General features: G+C 37.4%; 1 protein-coding gene and 1 long non-coding RNA gene across 4 annotated transcripts; both read right to left on the bottom strand.

Moving 5' to 3' along the window:
* Positions 1 to 17,565: 17,565 nt before the first annotated feature.
* Positions 17,566 to 20,104, bottom strand: LOC103410983 (uncharacterized). Of its 3 annotated transcripts, none has more exons than XR_011583348.1 (5): positions 19,970 to 20,104; positions 19,800 to 19,883; positions 18,981 to 19,029; positions 18,035 to 18,219; positions 17,566 to 17,959 (listed from the first exon to the last, which is right to left on the bottom strand). It is a non-coding gene; the product is annotated as an uncharacterized lncRNA (long non-coding RNA). The 3 variants fall into 3 exon arrangements; XR_011583347.1 differs by having other exon boundaries at positions 19,966 to 20,103; XR_011583346.1 differs by lacking the exons at positions 17,566 to 17,959; positions 19,970 to 20,104 and having other exon boundaries at positions 18,011 to 18,219; positions 19,800 to 19,942.
* Positions 20,105 to 20,273: 169 nt separating this feature from the next.
* Positions 20,274 to 22,450, bottom strand: LOC114819139 (putative pentatricopeptide repeat-containing protein At1g02420). Its single transcript, XM_029107299.2, has one exon. It carries the CDS (start codon positions 22,168 to 22,170, stop codon positions 20,656 to 20,658), a length of 1,515 nt encoding a protein of 504 aa, XP_028963132.2. The 5' UTR covers positions 22,171 to 22,450; the 3' UTR covers positions 20,274 to 20,655.
* Positions 22,451 to 22,744: the final 294 nt, after the last annotated feature.

The raw sequence follows: 22,744 nt of genomic DNA, 5'->3' as shown, positions 1-22,744 counted from the left end.
CTTTTCCCGAAATGAGATACAAGATGTGGTTGTTTGAGCTGATTTGAACAGCTTTGCAGGTTCAAATTCGCTCCATAAACTGCAAGTTTTATTTGTTCAAATGTTAGTTGTTTATAATTATTTGGTGCAATTATTAAGAGCTAGCCTGACTAAAATGCCCTTCAAGAATGGAGAACTTATATCAAACGGATTCACTATTATCGTGACGTACATCTTGTTTCAATAAAACAATAACATGTGTAAGTTTTCAACACATAACGTTATATTATTGAATCCAAACATTACATGACAGTGAATCCGTTATATATAAGTTATTCTCTTTCAAGAATATCTTTCTATCAATCTATGTTAGCAATATAGCTAGCTAATTAACTACTCATCACCTGTATCTAATGCTTGTGATGATGAGATTAAAGTGTTTTCTGGCGATCGAAATATATGTGAGGGATTCCAGAAAGTGCCAATGGAAATTTATTACCGTTTGGCAGATTAGGGTATGATGCTTTCCACGTACGTTTGCACTAGGCTTGTCAACAAATAGAAAGGAAAAAGAAGTCATTTCGAATACCACATCTTGTTATTAATTTTGTCACAAAAATCTGAAACCTCAAGTTGCGTAGTATTTATCGAGTTCAAATTCATGACAGAATAGTCAATTTCTCTCAACCATTTTTATTTCGTCATTAATCGAGACTTAGTGGAAAAGTTCATCGAATGTCTAAGTGTGTGGTAGAGCTATTCTCATTGCCTGCTTGATATGATTTGCTGCAGGTCTTGGTCAAAACTGTAGGTTCTTGATGAGAATTGAAGATCAAGAAACTAGGGTTTAGATATGATTGAGGAATTTTGGGTCCAAATTTAGCGCGGCATGACAAAGAAAGAATATCAAACGATAATGTTAAAGAATAATAAAGTTGTAATCCACTAGAAACTATGAAAAAACCTCAAAGTTAATTGATAGAAATTATGAAAGAAACAAGCCTAGCACCCTAAAAGTGGTATTTTTAATGCATGTTACTCTTAAACATTACAGGAGTTCAAATAGGAAAAACATTATAAAAAATAACAAAATACTGAAACATCGTGATGAAATCTTTTGACAAAAAAAAAATACTAAAGTCTTAGAATCCTAATAAAACATTGTAAACAATAGAATGCGGCCGAAAAACCCCATGTCATGGCATAGCGCTTTGGGTCTATTTAGTGGGCTACATGAGATTGAGTTTTTGAAATAGAATTGAATGGGCAGGAATATGTAAGATCGGACTTGTACTCATGTATAAGTATAAGTTAAATAACTCATTCTATTGTGAATTCATAACTTATCATGTTCAATTTTATCATTCTTTCATTTTGACACAACAAACAATGAACTAGTAGTATTCTTCTTCTTCAATTTTGCATTTAGTCAATGCGGAAATATTAATTACCCAAATATATTGATCAATGAGAGTTCACTTAATACTTTGGATTAATGGTATTCATTTTCATTTATAAATAAGAAAATTTTAAGTTTGATTATTGTCGAAACTGATTTCCAACCAAATCATTACACTTTGACATTCACTAGAAAATGGGACGTACACTATGAAATGGTTCTCGTGGTTTTTACGTGAAATCTAGTATGACGAGATTGCAGTATAAAACTCCATAAATAATATATATATATTGGCCATTTTACTTTGATCTACGAGCGAACACCCATATACCATTTTTGGTCACAAGCTTCCAATTATTGTGGGCTGCCTATGTATCATTTTTGTTGAGTAGTTATTAATAGCTAGCTTAAATATGCTGATTGGTATAAGATCCCTATCCTCCATAAATGGTGATCCATATATAATACATGATTGGTTGGTTTACTCTTGATCATATGCTTACTTCATACCTTCAAATATTTAATATATTATTATGTACTTTTAATTTCTACTCATACATACATACATATTAATTATTCAAGCACTTCATTTAAAAATAAATAAATAAATTATTTGTATGTTTAAATTATTAACAAATTCGTGGTAATCAATTTTCACCATCTAATGATATAATGGCATGCGGACAGTGAGAAGCCCTTATGATAAAATAGCCACTGTCACCATCTAATGATATAATGGCATGCGGATTCTATTAGTCTAATTGACAAACACTCCAGAAAAAGAGAGAGGGTGTCGTTACAGGGCCTCTAATGCAATGGTGAAGTTAGGAATTATTCAGTGGGTGGGCTAAACTAAAATTATTACTACAAAATTAAATGCTCAATTTTTTTTTTTTTTTTTTTTTTGCGTACATAAAGCTATATAGTAAACTTGAAAGTAATTATTTGGAGTAAGAAATTTGTAGTCTGTTTTCTAGGCTTGTAGTCTTCAAACTTTCTAATGAATAAAATGAGGAACCGTAACCGTGTGTGGTACAAAAGTTTTAATTTATCACTATTATGGCACGTTTACGTAACCGTAATCAAAATAGAGGAATTGGATTGAGGAGGAGATTATTGTTGAAGTTGTTTACTTAAATGTTCTGGAATCGGAGTATGAATGAACTTTAGTTTATATAAGTTGTTTACTAATTCATATGAATCAGAATATAAATCAATAAGAATATTGAAATGCCCTTATTATTTTTTATTTTAAGAAGAAAAAAAAACATTTCATAAAAGTAATTTATTAAAGACAAAAATAAATTGCAATAAGTAGTAAGAAGAAAAGAGGTCAGAGCCCTCTTTGGTTCTCAAAACAGGACGGTCTCCGTCCTCAGGGATAAAAAAAAGTCTTCTCCGTCCTCTTTGGTTCTCAAAACAGAGGTGCGAAGGAACCCATATCTCTCTCTCATTCTGGGTTTTGTTAGAAACTTGATTCTCATGATTGTTTTGATTTGTATCATTGTATGTGGTTTTGTATTTGTTTGCACTGCCATTGCCGTTGGAGCTCACCGTGAGTTGATAAAGATGAAATTGCAGGACTCTGTGATGGGTTGGAAAGGTGAAGTTGTTGGGGTACTTTCGGATTAGCCAAAAATCACGAGGGTCGTTTGATAAGTGGGTTATGACAATTAAAATAAAATAGTCTAAATAATTAGTATTTCTAAGCTTAAATAACTAAAAAACTCTCTATGTTATAGTCCAACGGAGTCTTGTACTTGGCTCCACCGGTACTCTGGTGCCTAAGTTAAAGATAGTTTGTGAGAAACTAAGAAGTTGAGAGTTTTGAACTACGCATGATACTATTTAATAAGAAGTAAAATACTTTATTAGTATTGACCAGTAAAAGGCAGGAGAGCAGTAACCTGACCAGTTATGGAAGGAAGTTCCACTTGCCAAGTGCAGGGCCACGTGAACATCTATACGTTTTAGGAAACCTTCAGCATCTGAATGTATGGAGCTTTCACGACCTTCTTTTGTTGGTAGGGGTTCGTTTCTTGTACCTCTTCTTCTCTCTGTCACTCTCTCGCCAGTTATACTGAAAACGACATGCACTCATATTCACAACATGCCATTCGGATATGCGATTTTTCTACCGTGTTCCGGATAATTTGAACTTTTAACTGTTAAATCTTAATAAAAAAAACTGAAAAACTCAAGATCTAACATTTATAAAATCCGAATTTTCGGAGATGTGTATAACTTTTGTTATGTTGTAGATATAACGGAGTTACAAGTCTCTTATGAATTTTTTTTCTTGATTCGGCTTTGTTTATGCTTTCTTCTTCCCTTCTAGTTTTCCTTTCAAGTATTCTGATTTGTAAATGGAGAGTGTAACTGACTGAATGTGTCTAGCACCAATAGCCACGCCCACACTACAAAAAAAAAAAAAAAAAAGGTCATTTGCGACCAACTTTTTCCGAAGGCCTACAAATACTCTCGGAAAAACCACTGTTTCCGATCAAAAAAATTATGCTTCGTCGGAAATATACCTTCGGAAAAGAGTTACATTGCCGTCGGAAATAGCTATTTTTGTGTGTGTTTTTCAACCACAAGCTAGTGGCTCAGTGGTAAATGGTGGATTACGAGACTTCCTTAAAACTAAAAACTGGAGGTCTTGGATTCGAAACCCGCTGTTGGTGTGGAAGCCATACTTGTGGCGAGAGGGAGGCTGAAATGCATCTGTGAGTCTTCCCAGACCTCGTAAGGGGTAGATAACCGTGGCTTGTCATCAATTGTCACGTTTTTTTTATAAAAAAAAAAAAGGTTCGGTTTTACTGATCCTTCGAATATTTGGAACCAATTTTGACTTCCGAAATGATCGGTTACTAAAATTCTTCAATTATTGAACTGTCGACTTTGAGCCAACTTAGAGGTGCAAGTTGAAATGGTGTTTCCGATTCCGGTATTAAAAATTCTGAATTCAATCCCAAAATTCTACATGCGAATATTTTCCAAAAATTTGGAATGCATTTAGAGAATTCGAGAATTCCGAATTTTTTATGTGAATTTTTCGAAAGTATTCTGAACTTATTCTGATAAAAAAAAACTTCCAAAATATTCCCATTTTTTTATAGTTATTGAACTGTCAACTTTGAGCCAACTTAGAGGTGCAAGTTGAAATGGTGTTTCCGATTCCGATATTAAAAATCCCGAATTCAATCCCAAAATTCCACATGCGAATATTTTCCAAAAATTTGGAATGCATTTAGAGATTCCAAGAATTTCGAATTTTTTATGTGAATTTTTTGAAAGTATTCTGAACTTATTCTGATAAAAAAAAAAAAACTTCCAAAATATTCCCATTTTTTATAGTTACTTAAAAAAAATTATATATTTTATAATCAATTTTTTATATTTTATTGTTAGTTTTGCATACTAGTATACCACAAAATTAATTGAATTTGTATATAAGTATATATCAAATATTAAGAAAGACCATTAATGACACACCTCGACCGAGGTCAAGGCATGCTGGCTGTCACATGAGAGTGATGTAGCCATGTGCACAGTGCGGAAGCGATAAATATAGCAAACATACGAATAATTAAAAACCATATTACTAGTGTGCACTTCGAAACAGAAAGTGGTAGGAGTTAAGTACAACAGTAATACTCCTAATCAGAGCATAAAGTCTAGGTGCAGTCCAGTAGGACAAGTACTAGTTATACAATACCAGGAATGTCCTACTATTATAAGGATAAGTCAGAACTGCCGACATCCTCTCTAGCCACCAATAACAATCTTACTTAAAACCTGAATGGGCGCAAAACAGAAAATGTGAGTGTGCAAAAACAAATGTTTTACAAAATCATTTCATTTATCAACATATTTAACCTCTCGCTGTAAAACATGTATTATTTTCCCATAATCAAGATGTAAGCATATACACATATATAAATATCTGACATCATAACCATTCAATTCATGCTTCACATAATCATTTTCATATGTATGCCATGCCAAAATATGATAAGTAACAATCCAGGTAATATGATTTCATAGAAGTATGACATGTTAGTTGGAACTCCTGAGTAGTCTGTACGGCTGAATTCATAGTTCAAACTCAATCTAGCCGGAGTCACTACTATGACCTATACGGAAATATACTGCACATAAGTCGAAACCACTAAAAAGGGGTCTGTCCGATAAGATTAGGTGAGATACAGTTATGCTCAATTCTACTTTCTCAATACTAGCTGTGCGATAATACATTGATCACCTACGAGTCGGAACCACTAACTCTTGCAATTGCACTTTCAATTCTCTTAATTCAGCAGGAGCCATTATGTAAGGAGTCAAAGATATAGGATTCGTACCTGGAAGCAGATCAATAACAAACTCCACCTCTCTATTTGGCGGCAATTCATGTAAATCCTCAGGGAATACATCCATAAAATGTCTGACTACACGAACATCATCTACATTACTAGGAGTATCATCATTCAGCATCACATGAGCCAAATATCCCTGACAACCTTTCGACAACATTCTCTTTGCTTTCATGGCTGAAATAATACCATGTCTCACCCCACAAGGCTTTCCTACAAATGTAACTTCAGGTAATCCATGACAATTAAATATGACTGTCTTTTCATAACAATCTATCTTGGCACGATTATAGTGCAACCAATCAGTGCCCAAAATCATATCAAAATCCGTAATATCCAATGACATAAGATTAGCCGGCATGATAACATCCTTTACTATCACTGGACATCCTGAATATACCCGATCCACAAAACATCTATCCCCTTTAGGCATAGAAAACTCTAAATCATATCCTAGAGGTGTAGGATAGGGTTGCGTCAATTGAGCAAATGTATGAGAAATAACAGAATGTGTATCACCACAATTAATCAACACTCTAGCAAAATGACCAAGAATATTTAACGTACCCATGATTAAGTCTGAATTATTCTGGGCATCTTGCAGTGACATGTTATGGATACGCCCCTACTCTGCTGTTGTCCACTGCGACCTTTGTTGGCATAAACACCATGTCCCTGCCTCTGCTGACCTGACTGCCTCGAAGATCCTGCACTACTAGCAGCAATCTCTCCCTGCTGGGGTTGTCCCCCTTGATACCATTGAGATCCTCCAGCTGAATGAGGCTGATAAGACATAGATCATCCCTAGTACTGAGGGCACCCACTTTGATACTAAGGATCCTAAGAATACTACTGCTGTTGTTGCCTTGAGGTGTAGGGAGCGGAGTCACCCTGGTAGTGATAGGCACCTCTTCGTCCCGTCTGAGTATAACCATCAGATCCTAAAGCGTACTGGGTAGGTGCAGGTGGTGGGAAGGAAGGTTGCTGGGGTCTCTGCTGGCTCTAAGGGCATTGAGCAACCCTATGACCCATCTGTCCACAAGTATAACATCCATTACTGCCTCACCTACACTCCCCAAAATGCCAATTATTACACCTACGACATAAGGGAGCACCAGATCCACCTGAACCACCAAAATCTCTCTGTCTCTGGAACGTAGGGCCTCCAGTAAACCTTCCACCTCTCCTCTGCATATTAGTACTCAATCCTATGCTAGAAGAACTGGAACTGCCACCACTCTTCTTAAAGTTCTAGGTCTTGTGGGGTCCCTGAAAGACTTGCCATTTTCTTTTGTCATCACGTCTCTGACCCACATTTTTTCCTTCATCATCCTCACTTTCACTAGGCATGTTCTCTGAGGCCTCAATCCTCAGTAGAATCTCATAGAACTCCTGGTAAGAGGCACATTGAGTCGATGTCGCTATAGAACGTCATTTCTTCTTAGTACCCAAACTGAAACGATGAAGCATCTCTACCGGATTAGCAGCAACTTCCGGATCATATCTAGACAGATCAGTAAACATCCTGTAATACTCATTAGCAGACATTTTTCCTTGCCTCAGATGAGAAACTCTTGTTTCTTAAGGTCGATATAAGCAGGAGGAATGAACCTTTTCCGAAATCGCTCCTTAAACATTCCCCAGTCCACAATCTCCTCTGGGTTCATCTCGTAAAACTCCTGTCTCCACCAAGATGCAGGTTGTTCTCCCAAAAACCAGGTAGTCGTCTCGACCCACCTATTAGGATGAAGATTTCACTGACTCTACATCACCTGGAAGGTCTTTTCTACATGATTCAGCCATTTTTCTGCCCCCTCATGACCTTCATTACCCATGAAGTGAGTCAATTTCAGATTATGAAGTATCTCAAGAGGTGTCATATGAGGAGTACGAAATGCTGTCTGAATGGCAGAAACTATAGCTTCCCCTAATTGAGCAATATCAAGGAAACTAGATTCAGCTGGTTGACGGGGCTCTCTACGAGGCGGCATAGTTCTGACATAAAACATCACAAGGATTAGAACATTCAAGAATTATGCAGGACTGCTAAACCTAGGCTCTGATACCAAACTGACACATCCCGACCGAGGTCAAGGCATGATGGCCGTCACGTGAGAGTGACGTAGCCATGTGCACAATGCAGAAGCGATAAATATAGCAAACATACGAATAATTAAAAATCATATTACTAGTGCGCACTTCGAAACAGAAAGTGGTAGGAGTTAAGTACAACAGTAATACTCCTAATCAGAGCATAAATTCTAGGTGCAGTCTAGTAGAACAAGTACTAGTTATACAATACTCAAGTACTAGTTATACAGTACTAGGAATGTCCTACTATTATAAGGATAAGTCAGAACTGCCGACGTCATCTCTAGCCACCAACAGCAATCTTACTTCAAACCTGGAGGGGCGCAAAACAGAAAATGTGAGTGGGCAAAAACAAATGTTTTACAAAATCATTTCATTTATCAACATATTTAACCCTTCGCTGTAAAACATGTATTATTTTCCCAGAATCAAGATCTAAGCATATACACATATATAAATATCTGACATCATAACCATTCAATTCATGCTTCATATAATCATTTTCATATGTATGCCATGCCAAAATATAATAAGTAACAATCCAGGTAATAATGATTTCATAGAAGTATGACATGTTAGCCAGAACTCCTAAGTAGTCTGTACGGCTGAATTCATAGCTCAAACTCAATCTAGCCGGAGTCACTACTATGACCTATACGGCAATATACTGCACATAAGTCGAAACCACTAAAAAGGGGTTTGTACGACAAGATTGGGTGAGATACAGTTATGCTCAATTCTACTTTCTCAATACTAGCTGTGCGATAATACATTGATCACCTACGAGTCGGAACCACCTATAGTGGTCTGTACGACAAGACTGTGCACCTAATTGGATCAATGTGAGCATATGGTGCGGGAGGTGACATAATTTACAGGCCCGAGGTACAGGTTTATGAGCTCATCGTTTCTCAGTCACATCTCATATATCCAACCAAACATGTTCATCACGCTACTCAATTCTTCAAATAAACTTATATCTCAATTATTTCATGTCATATATTGTATGGCTGCACCTAACATTTCATTAGGCTGCCTACGTACCCTAAACAGGGATTAAGCCGTTCGCAGTTCACATATACCAAACATAACTTACCTGTACTTACCTGTACCTCCACAACACCACAATTATATATATATATGCAACCATGAAATGCATATTCAAAATATAATGGCATTTGGCATATTATTTCAAAGCATATTTTCATTTAAAACACATTCTGGGAATTATATCAAGTATATAATTATATATTGAAAACAAAAGCCCACTCACTGATAAGTCGAAGGGTTGTAGCCCCTGATTCGCCCGTGGATACGCTCGTCCTCGGGATAAGTCTCACCTATATGCGAATAAACTATAAAAACATTATTTTAAAACACATAGGTAAAACTAGCTAATAACTTCTCATACATTGCTCAATTTGGGTATATGAATATACCACAGTGACCTACTCGAGGTCACAGACGTCGAGATATTTTTAAAATAATTTTTCATCGTCGCACGCGCCCCCACGCGCCGGGAGGGGCACGGTGCAGCGCGCCCCCACGCGCGTCATCCCCTACCTCTAGACGCCGGAAAATTTCGTCGGCACCGGAAACTGGGCAAACCTGTAAATGCCGATTTCTCACTCGTTTCTACATCGTTTTCCACGAAGTTTTCACCAAAACTTCACAAATTTCGAGAGGAAGAAGGCTATACCTTCTAAAACTTCCAAATCCTTCGAAAACTCGTCGGGATAATTTCACCAAAACCGGCCACCTTCGAACTAGGGCTTCCCGACGTCCAAAACTTCCAAACGAACGTCCCCGAGCTTCGTGGGAACCTCATATAGCTCACTGTGAGCTTGGATTGCCTTAAACACCAACCATTACAAAGTTCGTGAACAATGCTCAATTCGGAGTTTGATATTTCCACGTGAAATCGAAAGGTTTCTTACCTGAAAATGATACCCCTGGACTCGCTACACCACGAGGAATACAATGGTACCTTCAACACCTTTGATCTGTGAAAATTTAAGGGTCTTTGGGTGTGGTCCGTACGTGAGAGAAGAGAGAGAGAGTTCTGTGAAAGAGAGAGGTACGAGATAGGAGAGAGAGAGAGAGAGGGTGATAGGGATTTGTGTGGTCTAAACAGCCACCAACTAAAACTAAGAAGAATCTTAGTTCTAATTGGTTCCAAAAATCCCAAAATTAAACCAAACATAACTCACACCCCAAATAACGTCTGAGGGTAATTCTGTCATTTCACATTTCCCGATGAAAATCCCTGGACGGGCTGTCACAATTAAATTGCACTAGCCTTCATGCACGTGCTCACGCGCGTGCAGAAGCCATTTTTTGAATCACGACGTGCTACGCGCGACTTACACATTTTAAATGTATTTATATGCGTAAGTTGATAAAAGGAAGGTCAAATATTTGAAGTAAATGAATAATTTTAGATCATGCTAGAAGAAACCCCTCATAAACCAATTAAAGTAGCTGAATTCACATAATAAAATCAGTCTCTATAGAATTTACATTAGGAATAGAGAAAATAATATTTAATAAATAATTAATTGAATCACATTATTGCTAGTCCATTGTGAGGTTAAGCCCACCATTTCCCCTTAGTGTAGATAATATCGTTTGTTAAAAAAAAGGCAATCATTTGACAATTAATTTAATCACATTACTATAAGCGTGCGAAAAATCTTTTTTATAACCGGCATTACACGCCTCTTAAGATGTTTTGAACGTGTTTAAAAATAGAGAAAATAATATTTAATAAACAACTTATTGAATCACATTATTGCTAGCCCATTGTGAGGCTAAGCCCACCCCATCCCTTTTAGTGTAGATAATATCGTTTGTTAAAAAAAAAACAATCATTTGACAACTTGTTTAATCACATTATTATCTGCGTGCGAAATACTTTTTTTATAACCGGCATTACACGTCTCTTAAGATATTTTGAACGTGTTTAAAAATAGAGAAATTGAATCACATTATTGCTAGCATATTGTGAGATACTAATTATAAATTAAAAAAAATAAAAATAAAAACTGTACCAAAAAATAAATTATTAAAAAAGTATTGTTAAAATGACGAAAATGCCCCTACCTTATTTGATGCATTATTTTGGAATACCTTTTAATTTTATTTTTGTCACCTTTGAAGTTTTTGGTCTTGGGGCATTTTTGTTCAAATTTTTTGTTGAATCTTGATGACACCAAAATCACTGTTCACCTTTTGTGTTCTCTTTATATACAGATGTGCAGAAAAATTAGAGGATATTCAAAATCTTATAAGATAAACAAATTTCCGAATTATATTCCAAAATTACTCCAATTAAGAAATTTCCAAACTTGCCGAAAATTCCAAATTTGAAATTCGTGATCTGATCCAATCCTATTTCAAAATTTTGGAACGGAGATTGATAACATTGTATCAAATCCGATCCTTCCAAAAAACACCCCTAAGCAGTCCAGTTTGGTATGTCGGTTTCGGGTTTAAAATTTGCAGCTTTGATAAATACTAATCTTTTGGGTTACCACACCTAAAGAATTAAAGAGACACAATTAAATTAAGCCTTTTTCTGATAAAAATCACAAAACCGAACGTCCATCAGCTTCATTTGCTTGGTAATACTAATTTCTTGTATACTAGTCCCCTGCTAACAGTGTTCTAGGCTAGCAATTACTAGTTTTAACATTGTTCTTTCATCTCTCTTGCACAGAACAGAAGAATCCGAACCTAGTGGAGGTTGAATCGAAAGCCATCTCTACCATCATCCCCAGGCAGACCCCCAACAAGAGCACCAAATTGTTCGAATGTGAACGATTTGAACGTGGCCCCATATCTCCGCTATCAATTCATGTATTCTTCTGCTCTAGAATCTTTGCAATCAACATCGATAACCAACATATAACATATTTGCTGTTATTCAGCACAGAAAATAGGTAACAGAACAAAAAAAGACAACAGCCTAGCAAGAAAACTAATAGGTAAGTTGTCAAATTCTGGACAATGGATCGACCTAGAAACTCTATCTCAACACAATTGCGAGACATCAACACTTCTGCAAAATGATCTCTATGTTAAACATAACGCATAGTTAATCAAGAGTTGACGATATCATATTACATCAATTCAATCTGCTTTATTCTGCACTTTCAAAAGTACTTGACTCATAATGGGCTAGCAATAATGTGGTTCAAAATTCGCCTTTGGCGAGAATCGAACTTAAGACCTCTCTTGTGAGAGAAATACTACTAGACCCTAGTACTAAGGGGTGTGTACCCCAATAAATTTTGTGGTCAGTAATGCACTCAAACCCGAGAAGATGGACTTTGTAACAACCTATGTATTCCCTGTACAGTTTCCTTCTAAATTGAAAACAATATTAAAATAAAAAGGTCTGCTAGAATCTATATATAAGTGTAAAAGAGGATGTTTAACTGATTCCCCTGCTTGCTTACACATGCAACACCAGTTTACAATAACATGCCGTCTCTTGATAAAATTATGAACAGTCGAGATTCTCTAACGAAATGAAAATCTACTTGAACAACCTCTGAATGACTACCCTCCAAAGAACAGTGATCAAACCCCACAGAGAGACGAATAGTAACACTTGAAACCAAAATTTAGCTACCCTCAAGATCATTACATCATGATCTCTCCCACATGATCTAGGGGTTCATGAAACCTTACAATAATAACATCTCTCGTCACCAGATCATTCATATTCTGAATGATAATAGGATGCAACTAATGTAATATTAAATCTCAAACCCAAACCCTACATATACAACAACTCACCATCACATGTTTATCAGTAGCCATATTGTAGACCAGATAAATGGACAAGACATTTCAAAAGAACATCAGCATGCAACATGCCAAAAGCAAACCACTCTACGATTACGGAACCACAGATTTTAAAGGCAATAAATCAAGAAATATCTTCCCATCCCTCTCAAAATTCCATCCCAATGAGGGTCTCTAACCAAATCGTTTAAAACACACGATTGTGTTGTAACTTCAGCTCGAAAAATTAAAACACAGGGAAAAAATAGGAAAGGCTTAGGAAGAGACTATCAACAGGTCCTGAAATCCCAGAGTGCAAAAAGCATACAAGCAACTTAAGTATCACATACGAAACAATTGACAAGAGAAAGAAATAACTTTAATTCAAAAAAATATTCCATTGCATGATATTTCATAATGCCAAACATCACCAGTAGCTGCCACTAGAGACTTTTTCTTTACCTAGATTACAACAGTCTATGAGGTCATTATCGCATTCAGCCCCAGTTGATATTGTTATTACTTCCGATTTCAGAAAAAGACTCTTGATAGCAATTTATCTACGTAGAACACAACCGAATCGATCCTCACCAGCTTATTTTCATATATGTTACCTTTAGATTGAAAAATTACCTTGATTCTGTATTCCAAGACTCACAATCCAAGACATTCTCCATTCCTGACATTCTGACCTAGACTTGCTTATTTCATTGACATGTTTTTGACACACGAAACGTTCTTTTATCCTTTATTCATACAACATCTATCTAACCTAGGAATAAACATCCTGAATTCTTCTTCACAAATGCAGGTTGACAGAAAAAATAAAAACTTCGTCTCGCATGCTTTAAGATGCTCAATACTCACCATGTTCAGCTAATACCACAGATCTAAACTTTGAGAGTTAACATACAAGTGAAATGGTGTCAAACACATCAAGATCAGATAGATATTCGACATTCGGTCACTTAACGCTGCAATTCACCAGACAAATCCAGATCTGAGACTAGCCATTGTATTTGTGTGACATTATCTTCCTTTCCATATATAAGCAAATGTAAAAAAAGGCATCAAAGGAAGATTACAGAAGAAAAATATGGATTAATTACCCAATAAACACGATCAAGGCCGCTACAACACACAATCATATATTGTAAAATTTACAAACCAACCAACCAACCTGGAGGGTGGATTGTGTTCATTGGGATCAATCATCAATCCCTAATGCCAAGCTCAACCTCGAGTTCATCGTCGTCTTCAAAGAGCTTAAGAAGACGGGCGTGTTGCTCTTCTCTCTTCTTCTTCTGCCATATCTTGAACAAGAAGACGCAGAAGCCGATGACAGCCGCCACTCCCAGCAGCACAATCACTGCCTTGAGGGCCGCCGACCCACTTGAAGCTTTGTCTCCGTTCTTGGGAGTTGAGGGCTCGTCTGCCGAACCTAAATCGAATAGGAGGCTAATGGACAAGAGGAGGAGAACTAGGATTTGCAGCTGCAGACATCGTTGGCAATGGCGGCTCCGAAGTCCATTCATGTCGTCTGTCGTGTTTCTCGCGGAACCCAAATAAAACAAAGACGGTGAAGATGTCGTAAAAGTACAAATACAAATACAACGTTGAATTTTCAACTGCAATTTGGAAGTGGACGGGGAATGTTCTCCGTTGTTTCCTTCTAAACTTCAAACACTCCAACCTAATGAATGTAACGGGTCACTAACGGGTCACTTGCTGTCGTACAGATGTTCCTTTTTACAATTAGAGAAATTTTTTTATTATGATCGGAACACACGAGTGATACATCACATGATTTTATAGAAGCGGTGAAAAATTTTATTTTTTAAGTTATTAACTTTTTAACATACATATCTTATTATTTATATAATGACACATGATGTATCATTCTGTGTACCGGTCACACTGAAAAATCTTTTTTTCTATTCGAAGTTCTAAACTGTACAAGTGTTAAGTGAGAATTTTTAGGGGGTGTAATTAATTTGGATTTCAGAGGATTTTAATGGATTTTTTTAAGTGACATATTTCAAAGGATTTTAATAGATTCTACAATTCCATATGAATTTTGACAGATTATTATGGGTTTCTAATATATATTTCTACGAATTTGTAAGAATTTCTTTCATGGGTTTCTTTTTTGACTCCTACAACATAAATTTTTTTCTCAGTGCATAATCTGAAAAAGACATAAACATATATATTGATATGGAAATATAAACCAATCAATTATGTCTTTGTTTTTTCCCTTTCTCACTTGAATTGTGATTTCTTTACGAAAAATAATTTAACTAACCAAAACAAATAGTGCTTCTTAAATCAAATGCCTCAAAATTAACCATTTTTCCTCAACAATTGATTAGTTCATAATATGTTGTTCAGTCTAAGTACAGCTACCAATATAAATACAAATATAAATAAGCTTTGGAAGATGTTTGCACCCTTACACTAACATGATTACACGAAAAAGAGCAGAAAGCTTGAATTGGCAATAAGATTCTTAGTAGTAATTTCCAAAAGTTCAATTAACAAGGTAAAATATTAACACCTTCAGATAGAATGCATAATCATTACAAGAATTGCAAGTAGACATTAACACTTCCCATTAAAGCATTACAAGAAATACTATTACATAGTCCAAAATAAAGGAAAAAAATTCAAAAAATATTGTACAATTAAAAAAAATTCACGTTTTCAACTGGGATGGTGACGGAAGAACGTGAAAGGAAATCCAATTGACAGGTTCTATGTCTGGAAGAAAATAGCGAGTGAGAAAGAAATATCGAGTTGCAGAAGAGAGAGAGAAACAGCGAGGGGGTTGAAAAGAAATCCCTTCTCAAATCCTACAAAATCTCTTATTGAAAGAAATCCTTCAAAATTTATGAAATTTTGAATAGCTATAGATTTGCATGGACTCTATAAAAATTCTTTAAAATCCTAGTTGACTACATCAGGATTCTAAAGTCTTTTAAAATCCTTTAATTGATTACCCATGTATTTGAATGGATTTTTTTAAATATCCTAGTTGACTACACCCAAGGTTCTAAAAAACGTTAGGCGCTAGTCGGGCGGTAGGCTAGCGCCTAACGCCTAGGCGGCTAAGCGGGGTCTAGGCGGACAATTAGACGGATTTAGGTAAATTTCTTGTATATCTTGTAACTAAGTGCATATTGACACTTACAAAAAATTATACTTGTATGAAATCCAGAAATCAAATTATTCTTCCTAAAATGCCCTTCACCTTCAGTACTCTTTTCCATCGCTCCTGCGCTTCACCTTCATCGCCTGCGCCACACCTTCCATCTCCCCGTGTAGCCATGCCTTACTCCCCTGCCACCGCCTCACAAAACCTAATCCCCAAATCGGATTCAAGAATTTATCACTAGATAATAAACCCACAGATCCAGTGAAGAAATCACTTAAAACCCAGAAAATCTTGAAATTGAAATACTTGGCAGGTAGGAAGGGTGGTGATGATGGGGTAAGTTGAGTGGGAAAGATGAAAGCGAGGGGGGAAAGGGGAGGGATGAGTTTTTTATCTTCTGATAGGGAAGATGAAAGCGAGGGATTGTGATTATGAGAGTCTGCTCGCTTGACTCACTGCCTCACCATTTCCAGCATATAAATAACTCCCTTTCTCTCCCATTTTAACTCTTCACTTTAATCAATGTTCTAAAACGTGGCCTAGGTGGCGTTTAGGCGCTAGATGGCAATGTTCCACCACGATTATCTCGAAATCGTTTACTAAATTGACAAAGCTATTAAGCGGCGTAAGTCGAATGCCTAAGCAAGCTAAACAGTCACTGGGCGGGCTAGACGGAAGCTGGACAATCTGGGTGGCCTGGGAAAATACGATAGCCTACCTAGAAGCAGGCGGACATTGGGAAATCTGGGTGATGTGCGTCTTGTCGTATCCTCTAGGTGTGACGATGGTCTATGAGAGAGAGAGAGAGAGAGAGAGAGAGAGAGAGAGAGAGAGAGAGAGAGAGAGAGAGAGAGAGAGAGAGAGAGAGAGAGAGAGAGAGAGTATGAATATACAATTGCATATATGGTGATAAGCAGATGATGACAATGGTTTTTGCTGAATCTGCAATTGCATAGTATATTGTAAATTTACTTAAATCCGCATAGGCGTTAGGCCCTAATTCGCCACCTAGCGTTTTTTAGAACCTTGATTTTAATCAAATTAATAAAAATAACTAATGAAAATATTATTAAAAAATACGGGAAATAAATCAAACAAAAGGAATAAGGGCATTTTAGTAATCATATTAATTTCTATTCCAATTCAGGTGAATTAGTAAACAACTTATATGAATTTTGTTTCATTTTACTTCGATTCCAAAACATCTTCAACAAGAATCCGATTTTGACTCCTCCTCAATCAAATTCCTCTATTTTGATTACAGTTACGTAAATGCACCATAGGTCTCTTTCTCATTTCTCTAAAAGATGAGAGATGTCTCTCAAGAAAATCAGAAGCCCCTCTCTCTAGAAACCGAAATAAGTCTCTCATTTATCTCCACCCTCTCTCACATCAACACAAACCTCATACCTGAGCCCAGCTCACCTATTTCAGCCATCACGGTTTGCCAACGCACAATGGTAAAATGCATTGATCTCTTCTCTACTCATTAATTTCTTATTTCCAACATACTACAAGTTTTCAAACTTCGACTTAGATAGGATTTTTACTCGGAACCTTTATAAATCCTCTATAATGTATTATCTTATAAACTTAGTGAATTACTAATTTAGCACGTTATATCAAAAATATTATTTAATTAATTTGTCAAGTATTAAATTATCGAGGTTTTATTGTAGCCTAATTAATTGAATGGATTATTATAGAAAGAGGTTTTTTTTTTCCCTTAATTTAAATACAACATGTAACATCTTAGTACTACGGTCTAGTGATATTCCTTTTCATTTGTAAGAGAGGTCTTAGGTTCAATTATCGCCAAAAACGAATTTGAATCATATTATTACTAGCCCTTGAAGCTAAAGCCCACCCCCCTAGTGGATTCAAAAAAAAAAAAAAAAAAAAAAAGACACAACATTTAAACGACAGACTTGCAACCAAAAAAAAAAAAAAACATTTATATGTTAATATGGGGTCAAGTTTCCCATCTAGCCTTGCTCTCCCAATTCAGGAAGACGGAAATCACCGGTTGGCTGATGCCGCTCATCCATCCATGGAGGGCACGGGGCACTGCTTGCTTTGTCAGGTTCTAAGTACGTACTGTCTCGCCTGCTTCCAATGGATGCAGGTACAAGTGCCTCGGCACGCGGAAAGTTGTCTCACTGAGCTTTTGTACTGCTTCAATCATCACAGAAAAGCAGTTTTAGAAAATGACGCATAGCGAACGGGACAGAGGACCAGGCAGCTCACATGTGGATCTCCTATGTCTCATACTTTCGTCTGAAGGTGCCTCTGGCATTCCGCTGCATATGCCGGAGGAATAACTGCTCGTGCCTAAACATCCAGAATCGGCTAGTCCTTACTATATCCCCCAAGGGACATGGGTGGTGAAAAGCTTTGAAGGATTCTGTTAAACCTGGATTTCATACTCCTTACTGACAAAGAAGAAGAATAGAGTCAAATATACGTACAAATTTATATCTTCGACAATATGAATGCAAATTTCAAAATCAGAGTTCAGAATTCAACATTTGGATGGGAAACAAAAAAATATTTGATCGATCATTTTGGCACATCCTCTGTTCATGCCAATGCCATATAAAGCTAACTTTCTTGAACACAAACTTGTAGGATAAGCAAAGTTAGGATTTCAACTAAATCATGTTAATTACATTATGACACAGAAAATTGCAGGTTTCACTGAGTTAATTTTGAGGAAATTAAGAATTACAAGCATGAAAAACTCAACTACCATTTTAAGATGACAGTCCACTAAATTGAATATATCATGAGCAGAGAAGTGATCTGTTATCTGCCAGTTGTGGCAAGTTAGTGATAGACAAACCAAAAACCAGAAAGATAAAAACTTGTTATGCGGCAAAGATGATGGTGGATATGTAATGAAAGCAATATGGGGTTAGGATTCATAAGGAAGGCGGGGCAAAAGCGACAGCAGGTTAAGGGATGCATGCCACAAAATTCAGTTTCCAGTAACTGGATGACGGCATAATCTCTAGTTACATAATCAAAATCATTGGCCAAAAGACAAATCATGCATTTCAATCAATACTTATCCGCAAAAACAGCATGAACAAAATAATTCCATGTTAAAAGGACAATTTCAAAGTGTGCAGAAGATAAGAAACTCATTCCACCATAAAGGGAAAACACTGGAGAGGGAGAAAGGAAGGCTTACCGGAGTCAAAGGCATTTCCACTGTCATCTTTCCCATCTCCTCTAAATAACTGCAAACAAACCAAATCTTTTTAACCAAACCAACCCCAAAAGTCAGAAATAAAACTATGTGAATCTCTATCAATAAATCAGCAAAAAGATCAAATGGGTATACAATGAAATGGATATGCCACGAGATGATAAAACAGTCCATTTCACTTTAGCTAGGGACATCAGGACCGCCATTGTTTTTTCGTCTGCATGTTAATTGACTAGCTAGCTGGATTTCAGATAAACCTTCTTCAACAAGCCTAGAGTTTCCATTTTCTCTACGACTTACAGTACTTCTAAGTTCTAACAGCTAGTGTCATAAGAACTTAACATATTTACTGCAAATTTTCAATTTTTTAATAAGATCATGGACCAAAATGTAGACAACTTACCCAATTAAATATTTACATAGATCATCCTCTAATTGACAGAATTGAAATTTAAGGAGTGAATAAAGGTCGTACCCAGTGCACAAGGCTCCCGCTTTACGCAGGGTCTGGGAGAGGTGAATGTCGGCTAGCCTTACCCCCATTTATGGAGAGGCTGCTCCCAAGGCTCGAACCCGAGACCTACCGCTCATGGGCGAAGGCACTTGCCATCGCACCAAGTGCGACCTCTTAAAAAGGTCGTACCCAGTGCACAAGGCTTCCGCTTTACGCAGGGTCTGGGAGAGCAACTGTGCAAACCCTTAAAACTGATGAATGCTGCTAGCCTAATGAGTGCAACTGTGCAACAGCGGGAAAAAAAACATCAAAACAGAACCGAACCAGCAATAATATCAAATCCTCACCTGTCTGGACAAACATAGTCCAAAGATCTATTAATATTCACTGAAATGTTCCAACTTGAACCGCTCAGCCTCGATCAACTTCAACTTCAGAATGCAGCAGCCAAACTCAAAATTAAACTAAATCAAAACCATCTGGAGCTACTCCAGTTTGATAAGAAATCATTACCTACATCATTTAATCCATCTCCTCCACCACCCAAGCTTTTTATGCATCATCTTCATCGTAAATAGGAATAGGATTCTCTTCAACCTTGTGTCCTTGTAATGATATGGGTCACGATTTTGCTGGAGAAATTGTCGTACACCCATTGCAAAAGAAAGAGGGCTTGTTTCGGCCTTTTTTAGGCTTGAAAGAAAAGATGTTTTGGTGGTCCTGGGTTGTATCTGTGGCATATATATTTTACGGACTTGTTTGCATTTGGCTAAAAACCAAGTTATATATCCAGATGCGGATTTATTATACCCTATGTCGCATCTCTGTAAAAATCAATTCTCTATTGGATGAAAGGGCTTATTTTTCAGACAGGTAACATTGTGCGCGCGACTTCTTTACAAAGTAAGAACATTGCAGCATAAACTGGCAACTTTACTCCTTTCAGACAAAAAAAAAACCTTCACAATCCACCTTCTGCGTACAGTAGCTAATGAATAACAGACACTACACAAATGTACCTGGACAAGGCCCAAGCAAACAAAAAAGTATGAATGCCTAATCCACATTCTTAGCCCTTGTTGCTTCCCAGGGCAAGCTTCTGTATCCCAATCATGTAAAGCACATTTTTTGATATATCAATCAGAAACATTTCTGCATCAATATAACACCGAACCCAAATCATGATTAGTTACCCACATACTTTTATATTGGATGTGATTGTAAACGCGAAGTATTCATTGAGCTCTTTGAATTCTCAGGAAGATGGATTGAAGCACCGAACACTGCCATTTTCTCGGTCAAGTTCTTGAGGGCCTCATGCTTGTTTGCCAGTTCCATAAGCACCTTGATCCTTCTGAAGGAAACGCTACTAGGCTTTTGCCCCTTTTCTACCATCTGCAAGAAGCACCTCTCTGCTTCCACTAGTTTTCCCAAATCACAAAGCAAATCAAACAGCACATCAGATACCAATATATAAGAACCGAAACCCTTCTCAATCATATCATTCCACAGCCGCAATGCCATATCCACCTTTTCCTGTCTCTGAAACAACCTGATCAGGAACATACAAGACTGTGTACTTGGTAAGCACCCAGCATGCATCATTCTCCCATACAAACTCCAAGAGCCTTGTAAGTCATTTGACCAGAAGAAAACCCTGAAGAACAAATTGTAAGTAGTTGCATTCGGACTCAAACCCTTACTCGCCATTGCATCCATCAACCCATAAGCATCGCCAAGCCTCTTCGCGATGCAAAAATTCCTAATGGCCGCATTGTATGCAGCAGCATCTGGGTAGCACCCATACTCCGTCATTTCCTTCAATAGATCTCTGGCTTTATCGGGCTGACCAACCAACCCCAATCCACCAATGATACTAGTATAGGTGATCACATCAGGTGATATATCCTGTTCTCGCATTTCCTCTACAATCTTAAATGCCTTGTCTACTTCTCTATTCTTACAATAAACATCAACCAAACAATTGTAGGAAACGACATCAGGTTTCACACCCATCTCCCTCATCTCCTCAAAGAACCCCTCAGCTTCCTCGGATGTCTTCCACCCGGACAGCAATATATTGAAAGTTTGCAAATTGGGCTTAAAATTTTGCTTGAGACTGTGATACACATTCCTCGCATCCGCCATACTCTTCTCCTGACAAAGAGTCCTCAACAAGGAATTGAAACACATTGTATCGAATTCAGGCACGAGCTTCTTGAACTTCCTAAAAGACTCAACGGTTTGCCTAACGGAGCAAACCTTAGCGATTCTAGCTAACACAACCATTACAGTGCGCGGGGTTATCAAATTTCGATCCTTATACTTAATGTCAACTAGGACCTCCCAAGTTTTGTCGAACATTCGACTTCGTCCTAGAATGTAAAGCATTGTGTCCAAGGAAAACTGAGTGTGGTAAAACCCTCTTCTGTTGCCGGTGTAATTGAAAAACTCCAAAGCCTGTGAAGGGTTTCCATGGCTGAACCGAACCCGTTTGAGAACCTTATCAATCAAATCATTGGAGAGAAAAACCCCACTCGATTTCAATGCCTGTTTCAAGTTTTTGGAACCAGTGGGGCAACTGAGTATGCGATAAACAGTCTCGACGTCGGCGGCGGTGGTTGAGCTGCCGCTTTCAGAGCAGAGAGAGCGAGAGAGAGACAAAACTAAAGGTGGGTACTTTCGGTTTTGCGAGGAGACGTACCTGAATAATGCCATCGTTCGACTTCCTTTGAAACGGCGTTGAACTGATTCAACCACCCACCACCCAACCACCCACAGCCGCGAGGAAGACGACTGAGGTAGCAGAATGTCGAGCTGTGTATGCTGGAAAGGAAGAGAAGCTCAGTCTCATGAAATCGTGTATATAAAGGTTGAAGACGGAAGTCGGAAGGGGAAGAGATGGAGAAAATGATAGAAATCAGACGGAACAGAGACGCAGCTCAATCAGAATTCGGAAATGGGAAGACGGGAGGAACCGAGGAAGTGAGAGGGAAAAGGGTTTGCGTTCTGGACCTGGGCGCGCGCGGCTACAGTGATGGGCTTTTATATGAGGTTCCTTTAACACCCGTCAGATTCATCCGACGGTCTAAGTTTGTTCAGTTGAATATCAGAGTGCACAACGAATAAGACTACAAATTAATAAGAATATCATTAAACAAACTAGAATGCCGGAACGGCTACAAAACCCTAAGAGACTACATTGTGAATAGCTTGATATCTAATGAATAACAAAGCACTCTATTTATAATAAACTAACCCTAAACCCTAATGCTAACGGGCTAAGCCCAGA

Source organism: Malus domestica, chromosome 08, assembly GCF_042453785.1.
Source record: "Malus domestica chromosome 08, GDT2T_hap1".
In the NCBI taxonomy this organism is placed as follows: domain Eukaryota; kingdom Viridiplantae; phylum Streptophyta; class Magnoliopsida; order Rosales; family Rosaceae; genus Malus; species Malus domestica.
Note: the sequence above shows the minus strand (reverse complement) of the source record. Positions and strands in the feature narration are given on the sequence as shown.